This window comes from Sander vitreus, chromosome 4 (assembly GCF_031162955.1).
Source record: "Sander vitreus isolate 19-12246 chromosome 4, sanVit1, whole genome shotgun sequence".
In the NCBI taxonomy this organism is placed as follows: Eukaryota; Metazoa; Chordata; class Actinopteri; order Perciformes; family Percidae; genus Sander; species Sander vitreus.
This window is the reverse complement of record NC_135858.1, coordinates 19,499,715-19,516,856: the sequence shown is the minus strand read 5'-3', so window position 1 is coordinate 19,516,856 and position 17,142 is coordinate 19,499,715. Positions and strand designations below refer to the sequence as shown.

The 17,142-nt window shown below is 39.5% G+C and overlaps 1 protein-coding gene across 1 annotated transcript; it reads right to left on the bottom strand.

The window, feature by feature from the left end:
* Positions 1–1,855: 1,855 nt before the first annotated feature.
* Positions 1,856–16,403, bottom strand: dctn2 (dynactin 2 (p50)). Its single transcript, XM_078248893.1, has 14 exons — positions 16,187–16,403; positions 15,790–15,858; positions 12,191–12,287; positions 11,654–11,715; positions 11,355–11,453; positions 9,150–9,310; positions 8,417–8,570; positions 8,113–8,178; positions 7,831–7,869; positions 7,524–7,601; positions 6,979–7,050; positions 5,124–5,226; positions 3,914–4,005; positions 1,856–2,650 (listed from the first exon to the last, which is right to left on the bottom strand). Exons 1-14 carry the CDS (start codon positions 16,220–16,222, stop codon positions 2,564–2,566), a joined length of 1,215 nt encoding a protein of 404 aa, XP_078105019.1. The 5' UTR covers positions 16,223–16,403; the 3' UTR covers positions 1,856–2,563.
* Between the last annotated feature and the right edge of the window lie 739 nt (positions 16,404–17,142).

The window sequence follows — 17,142 nt, the reverse complement described above, 5'->3', positions numbered from 1 at the left end:
ATAGAGGAGATATTAGTGTTACTGATTGCTCTACAGTAAAGGTAATAAGTCATAATTTTGTAGTGCAGTAAAGTATGGCGTGTGCTCCTTGGTGCTACATGTGACTGTAGAGTCAAGAATGACTGGAGCTTAAATGTTACCAAAAACCCTCTAGGATTTTTGTTTAGATTTATACCCCACTGCTAAAATCGTTTTCGATAAGGGTTCTCTTCATTCATTGTCCTTTCATCCTCATTCATATTCAGGGCCACGCAGAGAGCTATTGCCTAAAATAAAATTGTAATACGCGTTGTTAACAGCATTTTGGGCTGACTTCTTGGTAATCTTCAGTTTGTAATTGTTTATAAATGAGTCTTAACAGATGAGACTGGGCTTACCCAATCCATTACACCCAAAATAGAAGGACAAATGCAGTACAACATGATATACAGTACACAGTATGTCTATGTGCTCATCTGGAGCATTCCCTTCTAAGTTGGAGCTCTGGATCTTGTTCCCTGCAAGTCACACTTAATATGTCCTGTCCAAGCAGCCCAGTATTGAACTCCCCTCTATTAGGGGAAACAGAAAGCTACTCAGCACTTAATCATTCTCTGAAATAAAAGAAAGATGTAATACAGGCAATACGATGCAGCTTCAACACTTTACACGCTAAAGAAGAAATCCACAGGCTCAGTAACAGAGATTTATCATATTGTGTCTAACTCTGAGCCACATTAACCACATGAAGGAAAAAGCCTTTAGGAAGATGTTTGTTATAGAAAAACTGACCTCTATTCTAGACTACATGTTTCTTTTGGTTACTCTGTAAACTATTAATCCACTGTGGCTGCTTGCATCAGCAGTTACTTAACTCACATGAGCAGCTTTGCATGAATGACTCATCAGAAACACCTGATCCTTGCCCTACTGTATGTTACCTGACATCAAGCATGAGGCAGCTTTTCATTTAAATGCATTTTGTAAAGCTCTTAATGCCAGATAGATTTGAGGTTGGCCTCAGAGAAATTCACCGAGTGCCTTGTATTCATTTAATCTATAAATGACAAAGTATCAGACTAGTTCTGATACAGCTAAAACTCTTACGTATGTTTTCATTCATTGTATAGATATATATTGTGTTCACAAAGGAAATGAAAAAAGAACTTTATTAATCCCATAAGGGAAATTCAATTTTTCAAATGACCTCTTTCTATCTACTTCAAATCCAGTTGGTCAAGATTGTCAAATCACTCTTCTTTTATGGATTACCAATGCAAATACAGACTGGATTATAAGTGACTCAACTTTTTAGGAGTGTAATAGAATTTTTTCTACAGGGAGATTTGACGGCACAGAAATATGTTAAAGTTTGGCAGAATAATTTTCTCATATGGAGTCTAGTATCTTTGAAAGCTGAATAACATACAATGCGAGTTTAACTTTTTTTATTAGATGCTATGCTGCCACCTATTGCTTATAAATGGGTATATCAATTCCTTATAATAAAGAAACCAGTATTTTCTCAGGATTTTGAATACCAACATATTAGAATTAAATAAAAAGGCAAACATATTTTTCTAATTTGTCACGCTATAGTGTTTTACATGACGATGTATCTTATTTGCAATACCAACAGCTGATGACTCATTATCAGGAACTTGTTTTTGTGCTCATACCTTTTATCAAAAGTCGGTATGTAACCTTGCATCATCCCCTAAATTCATCGTTTTTTCTTTTCAGGCATCTGCCAAGACATGTCCACATGCTCTTTAATACGAAACTTTAACTTTTTCCAATACGTTGAGTAATTTGGTGCGATTAAAAAAACAACAAAAAAACAATATTCATCTCATGAAATAAAAAGGAGGCAAGCCTATCGCACTTTGTTTTATTGATCTGTTTCCATGACCACAGATGTACAATACAGTTGACTTGTAGGCAATGACAAAGGTGTCCGGTCTCAGTCATAATAATATAGTTACAAGCGACTGAGCATGAAGAAAACAATAAGGTACACAGGCATATTTACAAGCATTCCTTCCGTGACTTAACCCTGACACTCGCACAATACTAGAAGACAATAGATCTTTGATTTTTTTTTTTTTGTGCCTCATCCATCAACCCACCATTACTGTGATCCATTTAATTAGACCAGAGTATACAGTACAAATCCAGTAAGAGTGAGGTTCCGAAAGAAATGGAAGAATTTCTTATGTTTAATACTAATAATTATAAAAACAATTCAGTCTAAAACTCAATAAGCTTAACAGGGGACTGCAATCAGTGGCATGTATAGAGTGGAAAAATGTGTTTTCAGTTGATATCAATGTGATGGAAGAGAAGGGAACAGGGAAGGAGGGTGGACAAGAACATTTGGTCTCCTTTTTTTCTTTCTTTTCCAACTTTCTCTTTCAATATTCCACTTAGTGAAAAAAGGCAGAGGCAAAGTAGAGAGCAAGAGAGGGATGGATAGAAAGGACAGAGTTAACCCCCCCCCCTCCGCCCTCTGTGCTCTCTAGCCAGCTCATATTTGTCCATGTTCTACACTCTTCTCTTGGACCGGTCCAAACTCTGCCATCCTTTATTTGGAGAGATTCTTCATCCTCTGATCTAGCGTAGCAAAGTTCTCTTCTACAGTCACCAGATTTTCCTTCATTGTCTGTTGGACCTGGGGTGAGGGGGGAGTGGATGTTGATTAGAGATAAAAAAATAAAATAAAATTGAAGCATTTGAAGAGGCAGTTACAGAGAACAAGCATAAAAGGGGGGAGAACCTGGTTACAAATGCGGAGAAAACTGAAAAATGAAGACCTCACCTTGGTGTCTGGGAATTAAATTAAAGGCCTACTGGTTACTTAAATATTGGAGTTAAAACAAATAATGAATTATTGAGTTGATCGACAGAAAAGTTATTTTAAATGCTAAATCTTTCAGCCATTTGAAAATGCTATTGTATTCTCTCAAAAACAGTGACATCGTTAAAACGTATCAAAATGTGTCATTACAAGAAACGCAAGAACGTTCATTCTGCTTATTGGTCAGATGTGTCTGGGGCGGGAGCAAGAAAGTAAATCCAGGAAGAAGGTCCTGTGTTCTGGACTATTGCACGTTTCTTGCATCTCCGTGGTCAAACCAGCTCATTCCATATTTAAATAATCAAACATTGTTTCGCGAGCGATGTTGACCACGGAGGTGCCAGTGACCACAGTCTATTTCTGTGAGAGAAAACATTGCAAGCTGCTACAGTTTGCATGTCCTGCCGCATCGCAGGCTACAAAGAACACCTGACTACAGGAGCCGTTTAGCTCAGACTTGCGGAGTACACAGTGGGTGCGGTTCGAGGTCGGACCACGTTCTCACCGCAAACAAACCGCTCCAGAGTTTGATTGAACCGCTCTTGGTGCGCATCCGAGTGCGACTGCTGCATCCACACCTGCCCAAACCAACCGCACCAAGGGGGAAAACTAACTCTAGTGCGATTCAACCGAACTAAATGATGCGGGTGTAAGAGCCCCCTAAATTGTGTTTAAGGACAGGTTTTTTTTTACACTCATTCATTCCACATACAAGGTTATTGCCAAGTGGTGGAGCTTGGCAAGTTATTTTTTAATTAATGCAACATTTTCAATCTGTGAAAAAGCTTCTGTAGACAAGAAGCTAGAACAAGGTTTCACTGTGATTCTACCTTGAAAGATGGATTCGTTCATATAATATGATAGAAATTGATTCATTGTTTGACATCTTTTGTGTGGGACCCACCAGTAGGACGGGCATGCATTTCTACTGGCCTCATTCATTCCAATGGTCCTATGGTTGTAATAGCTCACACGAGGTGTGAACATTGAACGCTGTTGAGGTTAAGTTCCACACTCCTGCAGTGTTAGAATTGATTCATGTTGTCCCAATGATTCCATGGGTCTTTAACTTCCTACCTGTGTTAGCAGAGTGTTATTGTCCTTCAGAGAGTTGTTGATCATCTGCTGAGTGGTGTCCAGGTGGGTCAGCAGCTGGCCAAACTGCATGGCTGCGAGCCGGTGGGGTTGGATGAAATTAAAAATCGAGAAGCAAGAGACGAGAGAGGGAGGCAGAAGAAGAAATCAGATGTAGTATTAGTTCCCAAATTTATAAATGTGTGGTTACAAAAACATGCTTGGAGTCTTTGCCCTCAGCCAAAGTGAAGGGGAGTAAAGACAAATGTAATCTGAAACTGATGAATGACTGCTTGTAAGAATAGTTTTGTCGTTTACCTTCGTCGGTAAAGAAAGATCAGGAGAGAAAAATAAAACCAGTGTCGCTAAACCCATTTCGCTGCAGACTGTGACAGATTGGTACAAAGAGTCTAGATGATAAATGACCTCCTTTTAAGCTCTCACAAATTCATTATCAATATAATCTATTAATGCCAAGGTTCTGCTTTCATGTGCTAAATAATAAAAAGATGATAATGGGATATATAATATTATGCATCTCTTTCTCCCTGAGGGGGTGTTTAACAGTATTGCTAGATTTAGTCTAATTCTATTACCATTTTGAGTCTGCCTTTCAGTGATTTCTTGCCCTTTGTTATAATAGAATGGCATGGTTTAGGCTAATTCCATTATCCGGTTGAATCTCATTTTTGCTTAGTTTTCCTCTTTTGTCTCACACTCAGACCTTCCCATTGCAAATGCAAATCTGTCAGGCCAAGCATTACTTCCCAGCACAGATGCGGCTTGAAACGTGATCCGGGTTCACACCCTGTTATGTTCTGTAGCTACATTCTACATATTTTGAATCTTTAATGCCACCCCCTACCCCCCCACTAACCTACATACATCCTCTCCTTGAACTCTCATGGGTGTCATATCAAGGTTCTTCTCCCCTCACATATAAGAATAGAACATAAATTATCAAAGTTTTCATTGTTATGATCCTTACTGGGGTGAAATCTGCCCCTAGAGCAATATTATTACAATATTTGCAACGTGAACCAATTACTCAACACCACCACACCGTATATGATATTGTAGATGATAGTATGTTGTAAGTGGGTAGAGTAAAGACAACAAATAATATTGTCTCATGGCTTAGAGAGTTATGTGAGGGCCAGAAGCAAGTCTTGGGCCACCACCTTGTAAACAAGTTTCCGTTCCCGTGTGTTACCTTGCTCATGCAACTCCTTGACAGCGACAAGCCTCTGCACCACCTGAGGTACAGAAGTGGACACGGCATCCCACTTCTGCACCACGTCATAAAGCTGCGACACCTGGCAGGTAAACACATACAGGCACATTTAGTACCACGATAAAACCCACCAGCTAAAATAACATATACGTTTGTTTTACTCAAGTTCACAGCTCTCCCCTTAGTTTCCTGATGCAATAATGATTGTACTGTAAATGATACCTGCATTTATTATTACAATAAACAGCAATACCAACATTCAAACTTGACTTTGTGGCGCTGTGGTACCAAATGCTAGCAATGCGGCTTGAGATTTGCCCTTTTCCAATTCCCACTCTATTTTACGGCTGAAGACAGAGCCAGGTTATTGTGGGTGCAATGACTTTATTATACATCATCTCACATTACAGCATGCTTTTGTACTTTTTCCAATTATTTCTTTTACAAGTACAGTGCATGGGTAACATGTGCATTTCAGTGTCATAGCATCAAACAGCAATGTACCATGTACACGGTACATAATAACCGTTGTCATTCACTGATGATCTAATTAACATGCCCTGCCCTCTACTGGCCTTTTAAGCGTACAGCAATTTAGAACAGTCGATGCCGAAGACACCCAAAAAATGTTGCCTGGAAATCATGCAGATCTCGCAGCTGAATCGAACATGAAAACCTAAAGAAAGTTTATTTCATTACTGATTCAAAATTTCCAAACTATCAGAAAGCCTGGTGATAAAACATATGTTTGGCTCTGACTGCTTACAGGCTGTGCCAGCTGTTTGTTAAAGCGTAACTCTCGCCAAAATGCAGCCTAGGGTCTTTTTGTGAATGTACCCGAGTCAAACGTTCGTTTAAAAGCATATTTAGGACGGAAGCGCCACTTTTAAGATGTACCGTATTTTCGTTTTTCGGTCAAATGTCCTTTTGAATGGGAGTAATAGGGGCACTTTTATGCTAGCCTCAAAATAGCTATTTTTAAAACACTAAGAAGGCTCGACACAACAGGAAACTTTGCTCGAAGTATGACCAGGGTCTCTGCACATGAACGCAAACATTGAGAACATTGTTTGTGTACACAGAGTTCACTAAAAAGAAAGGTTTTGAGCAACTCACTGTAGTTGTTGTTTTTCCGGTCGCCGTCTATCGAGCCAGTCAGAAATAGTCGAGGGAGGAGAGTAAAGATGGCAAGCTCCAAAAGCTCAGTTCCACATAAATGCACGGATAATTCGTTGTTTTGTCGTTAGTGAAACACAATATTGACCTTGTAGTTGAAAAAGGAGCCTCATATAAGAATGACATTTCCTCCTATGGAGTCCGTTCATTCGCATTCGGAGATCGCCTATTTTTGACTGGGAAAATGGCGGATAGCGTAAACAACAACTGCTAACGTGAGTTGCTCAAAACCTTTTTTAGTAAACTGTGTACACAAACAATGTTCTCGATGCTCGAGTTCATGTGCAGAGACCCTGGTCATACTTCGAGCAAAGTTTCCTGTTGTGTCGAGCCTTCTTAGTGTTTTAAAAATAGCTATTTTGAGGCTAGCATAAAAGTGCCCCTATTACTCCCATTCAAAAGGCCATTTGACCAAAAAACGAGAATACGGTAAATCTTAAAAGTGACGCTTCCGTCCTAAATATGCTTTTAAACAAGTTTGACTCGGGTACATTCACAAAAAGACCCTAGGTTGCATTTTGGCGAGAGTTACGCTTTAAAAAAGACAGCCCTGCGAGTTTTCCCCTCTTAAAGTGCTTTGTAACTTTGTGTGAAAGTATAATATAAGAGATAATTACAGCACTAAGTTTGCACTGATGGATGTGCAGGGATTACAAACCTTGTTCTGTGTCTCAGCGTCCTCAATCGCTGCCTTGTGTTTAGCAATCTCATTCATCTTCCCGAGGACACTCTAAATGGGAGAGAGACAAAGAGTAATTTATTCATTTTGTGCGAGTGATACCGTTTCAGAAGCATTCTGATACATTAAAGAAAAAAAGCACTTATTACAATGATGATAATACTGTCATAAGTTGACAGTTTCTCATGGTGGGCGACACGTATGGAAATTTGACATTTTTTAAAGTAATTGATTTTTTTCTTTGAAAAGCAAGACTAAATAGTAAAAAGCACATTTTGAATATTTAATTTATGCAATGGTGAAAAAATTGGCAAAATAAATGGAAAATGCGGAAAAATACACGTTTGGTTATTCGGCTTTGACCTTCGGCCATGTTTTTCATTTTATTCATTTTCGGCCAAGAATTTTCATTTCGGTGCATCCCTAGTATAAATGAGAATATAATCAAATTGTAGTTGACATTTATATTACAATCATCCATTTCCCCCTAACCCTGTGCTGTATGCTGTGCGTGGTTTGGTTACCTGCAGTCTGGCCTCCACTTGATCCAGTGTAGCGGAGTCCAGTGCGCTGACCCTTGCCTGCAGGAGCTCTATGGTGGCCTGATTCAAACAAGCACACACGCACAAATGATATATACACTTGAGCACAAAACTTGTTGTGTTCTTGCTCTTACTGCTGAACAGCAACAACAAACAAATGTGGAGGAACTGATGTCATTCATCTTTGAAGTTTGACCCAGTTCTCTGGCTGCACATCAGATACACAGAGTTATGAATACAGGCACAATCGCCATACAGTGTGTTCCAAAACAAGTAGTTGACTTCTTACCATCAAACTGGCTCCTTGTACGCCAGCACTCAGAGGTCCCTGCAACATAAACACAAGGTGGGAAAATAAATTATAACAAGAAGCAATTAAGCTACCCCGGTAATTCACATAAATCAAGGGAAAGATTTTCTTTCAGTTTTACTTAGTGGATGGTTACACAGTAAAGGAGCATTACAAGTCTACTGGTGTGAGACAGTGAAACAGAGAAGGAGATAAACAGAATTAGTGTGAAGCATTAGAGAGGATGTGTGTGTGTGTGTGTGTGTGTGTGTGTGTGTGTACCTGCTTGTCTGATCCTGAGCCAACAGCCATCTCCAGCTCAGCTAGACGCTTCTCCAGTTCCGCAATCTACAGGGACAGAACAAGGCAACACATGGCTGGCAGTGACAACATCATCCCACAAGCCGCGGACACACAAACTCCCACGCACATACCTTCCTGCCTTTTGTCCCCTTTATTTGCCAGCAAATATTCTGACATTTCTCTCATGAGAATGAAAACAAAAACACGTCTAGCAGATCAACATTTGAGTGCATTCATCTCAGACACTTGACTCTGCTTCCCTCCACCTCCCCTCCCACTTTACCTTGGCAGACTCATTGAATTTTTCCTGCTCTGGTCTGCTGTGCAGCTCGTAGAGTACTACTCCATCTGGGCCCTTAGCCGATGCCGTCGGCTTTCCGTCTCCTGCAGCGCTGCCACGGCTGCCCTTGACCACTTCCAGCTGGGTGAGCAGACGCCTGGGGGAAGGAGGAAAAAGGAGACACAAAAGGATTATGTGTTTAATATTATTATCAGCTCCATGTGTTGCTGTGCCCCCCTCTCTCTTGCTACCAAGCTTTGTTGTAAACTACAAGGTCAAGGTGAGCTTGGATCTTTTTAGAGCCGTTTATCACTTTTTGTTCACCTTCTTTCACTTGTGTCACTTTGTCTCTTTCCCTATCTGTCTTCAGTTCAGAGTTGTGGTCTGACATCTCACCACAGTATGCTTTTATTATCTCTATGGCTTGTCTCTGTTAATCCCTACTCCTCCTATAGTTTTTATTACCCTTCCTCAATCATCTGTCCATCACTTCTTGTGCTCCCCAGGTAGTTTCTGTGGGCAATTGATACCAGCTGTACTACATTGCCATTGTCACTCCCCCGCTCTTCCCTCAAACCGTCTATCGTTGATTTCCTCTATATCTTCAAGCTACCCTTTTTCCTCTCCCTCTTTCTATCCATTCCCTGCCTACTACCTCATCACTCTGTCAGGGTCTGATAGGTTGTAGCGTCAGGTCTCAGATTCCAGATGCTTGTCCCCCTCCCCATCAGCTCACCTGGCCAGCGCTCCATCTGGGTCAGCCAGGTTGATGTGTGCGTGTGGTCCCAGCAGCGAGTCGAGATGGGCAGAAACCAGCTGTTGTTTGAGCTGGGCGGCCTGCTGGGCTAGTACCACCGGGGTCAGGCGCTCCTCTGCATTGCTGTCCTTTGTGGTAGCCTGGAAGCAGAGAGACACCGACATCATTGAGTAACTGAGTTCTACACAGCAGTGACAACAATACAGAGGGTGATGAAATCGAGGACTAGGATTACGTAAACATGCACACTTGCACTACACACGTAAAGTGGATTTGTTCTGACATTATATTTTAGACAAAACAGAATTGAAGGGATATTCTAGTAATTTTTTGCTTAAATACAATTGCTAAATCAAGAGGGCAAATTCTGTGTTTACTTTTGTTTGATTTTGATTTCTGTGAAATGTGTTTTGTTTGGAAAGCTTTAAAAAAAAAAAAAAAAGGGACAGCTTTACCCCATATACAGTCTTTTGCTGGAGTCATGTTTCCTGAATCTCTACAACAGAGGTGGTGGGTGCAAAATTATTTTAACCCATTGTCAAAACAGCCACAATTATGAGAATAAGAGACCTAGCTTGAAAAATATCAGAATTCTTCCTTAAAGGGTAACTACCGTTTTTTTTCAACCCTATTTTACTATGTTTTTTTGTCTAAGTGACTGATGGGAACAACAATCTTTGACATTGGTTCAGTATTAAGCGAGATCACTGTAGTCGGCAATGGCTAAACAAGCTACAATGTAAGTTAAAAGGGAACTTGTCCAGCTTGTATTTACCTTCACAAAAGTGCTGTTTTTGCCGCTGACAGGCTCAGATTATTATTCTAAGTGTCTGACAACATTATGGAAAGGATCCCTTCAGAGATAGACCTTTAAAACCTCTTTGAGACCTTCCTGTTTAACCAGAAACAGCTCTGAAGTCGCTAGCGCTAAACCCACCAGACTCCCAATTAAAAAAGCAATACTTTTAGCGTGTATAGAGCAAACATATTTTTACATGTAAATTGGTAAACTATGTGTTCATTTCAACCAAAACCAGAGTTGTGATGGTTGGAAAAGTGGAAAGACGACCCAAAACGGCTTTTCATAGTCTTATTTTGTTTCTGTCGATTGTTGAATGAAGTGTATTTTATGATGCTAAAATTACTGTTTAAAAAAAGGATCTTACTCTTTAACAGAAAGGTCGACCTCCTTAGAAATCCTTTCCATAATGTTGTCAGACACTTAGAATAATAATCTGAGCCTGTCAGTGGCAAAACGAGTACTTTTATGAAGGTAAATACAAGCTGGAAAATTGCCCTTTTAACTTACATTGTAGCTTGTTTCGCCGCTGCCGATTGCAGCGATCTTGCTTAATACTGAACTGTCAAAGATTGTTGTTCCCATCAGTCACTTTATACACAAAAACATAGAAAAATAGGGTCCAGGTTGAAAAAAGCGGTAGTTACACTTTAAATGTCGGCGTTAGCAAAGCACAGTTCATGACATGATGATCTATAGTTGTCAGGCATTTCCGTATTTCTCAGTTAATCTGGTCTACAAGTAAATTGCAGTATGTTCTTCTCACCCATGCATGCAGCATTTGACTTTTTCATTCACTACATTTACCCTGATGAATGGACACACGAGGAAATCAATTGCTCCAAGGAGGTCTTTTATAAGCAGAGAAGCAGCTTGTTGCCAACATGACCTGCATGAGCTAAAAACCACGGATTATATCACAAAAATGGCCAATTCACAGGTTGAATATGGTGTTGGACCCATAGAGCAGCAAACCCTGCTCTGTGTGTAAGCAAGTTAATGACACCCAAGGTTGAATTAGTTTCTGGGTTGAGGGGTCTTTGTAAGTCTGAAAAAGCAGTTTCTTGCACTAGTTTTAATCAACTCATTTTCAGGGTTAATTTAAGGCTTCGGTGCACACACCATACAAAGCTCAGGTGTCTAGTGCAATAGTAAGAACTGGACAATATTCCACCTCTGAAATTATTCAAACTAAAAGGTTGCACTCCACGGAATAAATACATGATGACGTGGTCAAGAAGCAGAGTGGAGGAAAGTCCCTCTGTGAAAAGCATCTTAATTTGTGTGCAGGCAGCAAGATAAAGGCTGGATAATCACAGTGTACCGTTCTATTGGCAAGGGAGAGCTGTGCTTAAGCGCATGTGTGCGTCTCGCTGTAAGTTTACCTGGATGGCATCCACCTCCTGAGTGAGTTCCTGGATCTCGTTCACGAGGCGCTGGTACTTCTGCTGGGGCGTCTCCTTCACTCCACAGCCCTCTCCAAGCTAAACAAAGATGAGAGCACAGAAATGGTATGAATATTTGACAACAACAAAGTGAGTCTAGTACAGAGAGAGCAGACTTGACTTTATCAGAAAACACATGCACCTACAAAGTGAAATACAAATCCTAATGGTATTGTTACCCTCATATGGAACACTTTCTAAAAGAAGTATTTCATTTCTGCTGAACCGAATGTACTCACGATTTCAAATTCTCCTGACTCATAGCCCACTCTTCTGCTTCTACTGATTCTGTCTGAGAAGTCTGTGAAAAGGAGACAAATGGGTTGTGAAAGAAACTTTTTTTTTTTTTTAAAAGAACGAAAAAGCAGTCTGGTTGTCTTTTTAAAGCCCAGTCTGAACCAGAACAAGATTTGGGGTTTGAAATCAACAAAATGGTGGACCCGTTTTGTTACACCTGTAACAGAAGAGGGACATCTTGAAGCAACAGCAACAAAAAGTTGTTTTTACTGTTGTATGTCATGAATTAATGGTCATTTATCTTTATCTTGTACATGTCTTTATCCGTTAAAAGTAAATATTGTATTTTGTAAAAGCTATTCTAAAAAGATGACCGTAATGTTTTTTATACTTTGTGGTGATTACTGGTCACAAGACTGACCTATGACTGTATATCAGGAGGACACCGGAAACAATCTCAGAAACCTCCCTGATAAAGCAAATACAATTATTAACAGTTATTATTACACAGCTCTATTTATAATCCACTAAGAACTGACCAAGCCCCTTGGTGTTGACGTGCTTGTCTTTGAACTTGTCATAGGCTGCGTTGGGGTTGACCACAATCCTCTCCACGCTGTCACTGCAGAGCTCCTCCTGTCATTGAAATACCAGCAAATAAAGTCAAATGAACATAAACTAAATCTTAAAAGAGCATGTTAGACTAAACAGACAGCAAAGACTTAAAAGTGAGCCTTGGCTTACTGAGCCAGTGAGCCAAAAGTCTCGAAGCCCAAGGTAGACTTGAAATATGTTGACAGGAGATCTAAAAGGAAATTATATGCTTGATCATTCCCAAAATATGATTTAAAAAAAATAGTGAATTATGTGGTCAAGTCAACAAGTGTGTTATTGCTTACAAAGGTTAGATACCCTACAAAATTAAAAGCCATTGCAGCCATGAATCATCAAATCATCAAGAGCTTCACAGCCATAATTTGGGGCAGTCCAGAACCAGATCATTTCAACATAATTTAGAGTACCAGCAGGCAAGAGACACAATTTGTAAAATTAGCTACGTATATCACAGCCATAGCTTTACCTCGGCCTGATTGTAGACTCTTAAGACCATCTTTAAACAGGTTTAACTTTTATAAAAATGTGTCATTCGTGTGGTATAAGTCTACTATGGTAAAAATCAATGTTACGTGAATGAAAAGCTGGAAGCCGCTAACACTTTCTTTTCTAAAGGACGGTTCTTTGATTAGTGATTCTGGGGAGCACAAAAAAAAGCGTGCATCATTTGATCAAAACTTCCCTAGTGATCAATTATGATGAACTATAGGCTATGGGTAAGATTAAAACACCACTGACACATACAGCTAGATGACATGAGTCTGGGCTCAAAACAGATTTGGATTAAAAAAAAAAGAAAAAAAAAGAAGAAAAAAAAAGAGACCAACAAAACACACAACACGAGACAGGTAGACACGAGACAGATGTAGGGAGGAGGAGGAAGAGTGAGGAGGAGAGTTAGTCCGGCTCTTACCAGCTCCTTGGGTTTCCAAAGAGAGTTAGAGAAAGTAACGGAAGAGCAGAGGGAGAGAAAAAAGTAGGGGAGAGAGAGAGAGAGAGAGAGAGAGAGACAACACAGATTAATGTGGTTATCACATGCCATGCACACAACAGGAACTGTTGGCCAGGGTCCGGGAAAGATAAGAAAGAAAGCAGTGTTCTGAGGGTTGCTGCTAAAACACCCTGGAGACACAGACTGCTGCTTATGATGTCTCCAGTTCTTTCTCTCCTTCCCGATTCAGGGTGGTAAGATGGTCCATTAACACCAACAAGTTACTTTCTCCTTTGATACCATATTGCACTTTATAATGCAGTGTGACCATATGCTCTCTTGGAGGGCATTGTAGGTCTCACAACAACATTATTCTATGTGTGCAGGGGGTTGGTGTTCTCAGAATGAAGGGAAACGGGTGGTTTAAGGGTGCTTAAAAGAAGTCAAGAAACTTAAAAAGGCCTAAAATCCCTAAAATGCATTCCGTTACAGAAATTGCAATCTATCCTAAATCATTCATTGGGGCGGGTTATTTCTTAATAAGATGCTGTTCTTCCTAAATTGATTTGCTAGACTAAACCAAAGCTGTTAATAAAGTATATGCAAGTTAAGGCCCCTATACGCTGTCCCAGACAAACGTAATGATATCTGCGGTCATCAATCCAAGATGGAAGTCTCAGATCACACTGTAAGACATGTCCACCGATGGCCGATTTAGAGCATTGGTGACCAAAGAGAGTCTTTGTCTAAGGTCTGACAGTGTGCAAAATTTGGGACCAAATTCTCAATATGACATCTGCTAAGACCAACATCTACAAAACAACCAGTCGGAATATGGCATAAAACTAGGGATAGAGTGATCCAATTGAATCCAAAAGGTGAGCTTGCTGCCTGCTGTGACTGTATAAAACATCTCAAGGTAGACCACTTAATAAGGTACGTATTATTAAGTAAGGTCAGTGTACTGTAGATACCAATCCAATGCATACCTAGATGAAATTATGTAGAATACACTGGTCAACACAACATACTTGAATAAAGTAATAGGCATAAACCACAAAAGCAGGTAAAATGAGTTTGTGGAACATAGAAGTGCCAGCATCACTGCCAAATATGGTTTTTCGTTTGGCTGCATTTTCAAAACACAAGAGCGGAGCAGCTAGATTGCGCAAGTTAATGCATGTTTCTGATTGCATTTTTCATCAATGCTAGGATTCATCAGGGATTCATCAGACAGTCTCAAATTTGATAACGTACAGTCCAGCACAAATTGTATTATATCCTTTATATCCAAGCCTGACATGCAATGAACCTTCAATGTGTTATCACACAGTGTATAGGGGACTTTAAAATGTCCAGTTAGTCAAAATAGTGTGTTTAGGCAGGAAGCAACTGTTAGAACATGAGGAAATTTCTCCAACAAATACACACACTTTTCTAAACTTTTCTAAAGTGCTTCTGATGACCCATCATCATCATCATTTGCTTGAAAGAGTTAAAATGAGCAACACACATAGGAGGAAAAGAATTGATTTCTTGCACTTCAAAACAAAAATTGATTAATTAAAGAGCACAAAAAGAGTCACTCCATTGATTTATTTTTCATTTTATCCCAATCAAAAGAGCTAGGAAAAATGGATATGAGATTAAAAAAACATGCATATAAAGCATGGCATTAAGCTCACAGAGTAAAATGGAGCCAGTCTTACTTGTACAAACTAGGGTCCCAGGAGGGGTGGGGAAGAGTCAAAACAAGGGCAAGGGTATGAGAAGAACGAATGTGGAAACATAGAAGGGATACTGCCAATTAGGATTCACTCAGCCGGTCAGTAAACTGTTTAGACATGTTTAAAAGCAATGTCAGACCAGCATCCCACTGCTTACAAAGCATACTCTAGCAATGCCACTATAACTCTGCCCAATGTTACAGTTGGATGGCAGTGAGAACAGACATTTCTAAGAGTCACAAGACCATATTCATGACACAGTTATAAACAGTATATTGTGTTCCCTTACATTTTAATAGATAATTAAATACATTTTCATCCATTTTAAAGTTGTCTTCCCTTACTGACTTCTCTACATGTATAAATGAACAGATATAGCCTACTATTATTTATAATATGTAAGACAAGTTAAACAGTAACCTAAAAAAAGGGAATCTTGGCATTTTCAATGAAATATGAATATATATATATATATATATATATATATTTATTTATTTTAGAAACATATGCTTTGCATTGAAATGTGAAATTATGTATTAAGCATAAATAAAGGAAAGAGGTGGTCATAGGTGTCATCTTACAACTTTTCGTGGATAACATTTATTTGCCTTACCCAGGTAGTAGGGACAGCACAAATGCAGTAACAGATTATTTCACAGTAAACCAAGTAATTGCGTGGTTAGGTGTTTCATCGTGGCAGGGATATTGCACACTTATCACAATGAAGAAATCAGTACTTTCTCCGTTATATAAAGTCTGGCAATGCGAGACTATATAAAGTGTAAACACCTGTTATCTTAAAATGCAGCGAACCGGATATTGCGGTCTGCAAACTGACAGTATTGACTACAAAATGTCAACTTACCGACTCAAACTGAGCCTGGTCATCTTCTGGAAGGTCACCGGTTTCGTACACGTCCGGCTCATTAAAGGCCTAATAAAGTAATGAGGTAAACAATATATCAACTTATCAGATATCCCGTTTATTGTGATTAGCCTGGTCAACAGCCTGGCCAACGCCCCGGCCCATTCAACACGTATTTGCTAGCCATTGCTCTATATTACAAGAATTCAACATTAACTGAAAACTTAGCAACTAAGAATCTACAATTATTAACGCTAGTTGTATAGTAATAGCAAACTATAAGTAGACGACAGCGTAAACAGTAGGAATGTTAGCTAACTTAACGTTAATTGTCGGAGATTGGAGCTACAGTTAGCAATCTAGCTAGCTAACCTGTCTGCTAGCATTGGCCACTTACAATTCCTGGCAAGTTTGCGTATTTAGGATCAGCCATTGTCAGCGGGAAGCAAAGACGAGACCAACAAATCACGCTAGAAAATAATAACAGTTGCTTTAAACGTGTAAATGATCGATGAACCGAATTAAATTGTAACAAAAGCTAACGACAGATGAGCCAGCAGTCTCTCAGCCGGTGGAGGCTTCCAGGCTGATGTAGTCACTTGCTTGATATGACAGCGTGTACGTTGGGTTTCATGCAGGCGCAGGCGAAGGGGCGGTGATGTGTTCGCTACAACGATGGGAAAGAATTCAACGGCCTACCAAAACCAACAAAACAAACACTCCCAAGAAAGTCGAGTGTATTTACGCATGCGCACAGTTTGACCAATACGAGCTAACCCTTTGTGTTGTTTAGCAGCGTTTTATTGGATTTATCCATTAAATACAGTATTTGCTGTCGAACTCAGAATATTTAACAACTAATTTGCTTCAAGAACACCACGATTCTGTCTTTATTTTAAAAAGAAAATGACAAAAAGTTGTTCAATTGCTGCAGAGTCGTCACACGGTGGCGCTAAAGCTACGAGGAAACAACTCAATCAACGGCACAAAGACAGTCGATTGAGAAGATGTTTCACTCTGTCAGAAACAATGATCCCCCTTATCTAAATTGGTTGTTAAGTAGGCTATTACAGTAAATGCGCAAATGAATAAGGATATATAAAAGTATGATAAGATACTGCTGTATGTTTCTTGTTTGAATTAAAAAATCATTTGTGCTACAATGTACGTAGGCCTACCTACTTTTTTATTTACCACGGCACATAAAGTGGGCGTTTTGGAGGCGATATTTGAGGAGAAGTAACAATTAGGCCTATAGGCTATTGAATGTAATTTTTTTTCCAAATTTTGAAAACACTGTCTGATTAAAAAAATGCACTCACTTAAAAACTATTAAATGTTTCATTATAGTAT

Bases quoted from the DNA above. Each gene is read 5' to 3' on its own strand.
- dctn2 (XM_078248893.1), bottom strand. From the start codon at position 16,222: ATGGCTGATCCTAAATACGCAAACTTGCCAGGAATT. The intron at 7,602-7,830 runs GTAAGAAGTCAA...TGTTTGAATCAG, and splicing joins TACAAGGAGCCAGTTTGATG to GCCACCATAGAGCTCCTGCA. The intron at 4,006-5,123 runs GTAACACACGGG...ACCGGCTCGCAG, and splicing joins CAAGGAGTTGCATGAGCAAG to CCATGCAGTTTGGCCAGCTG.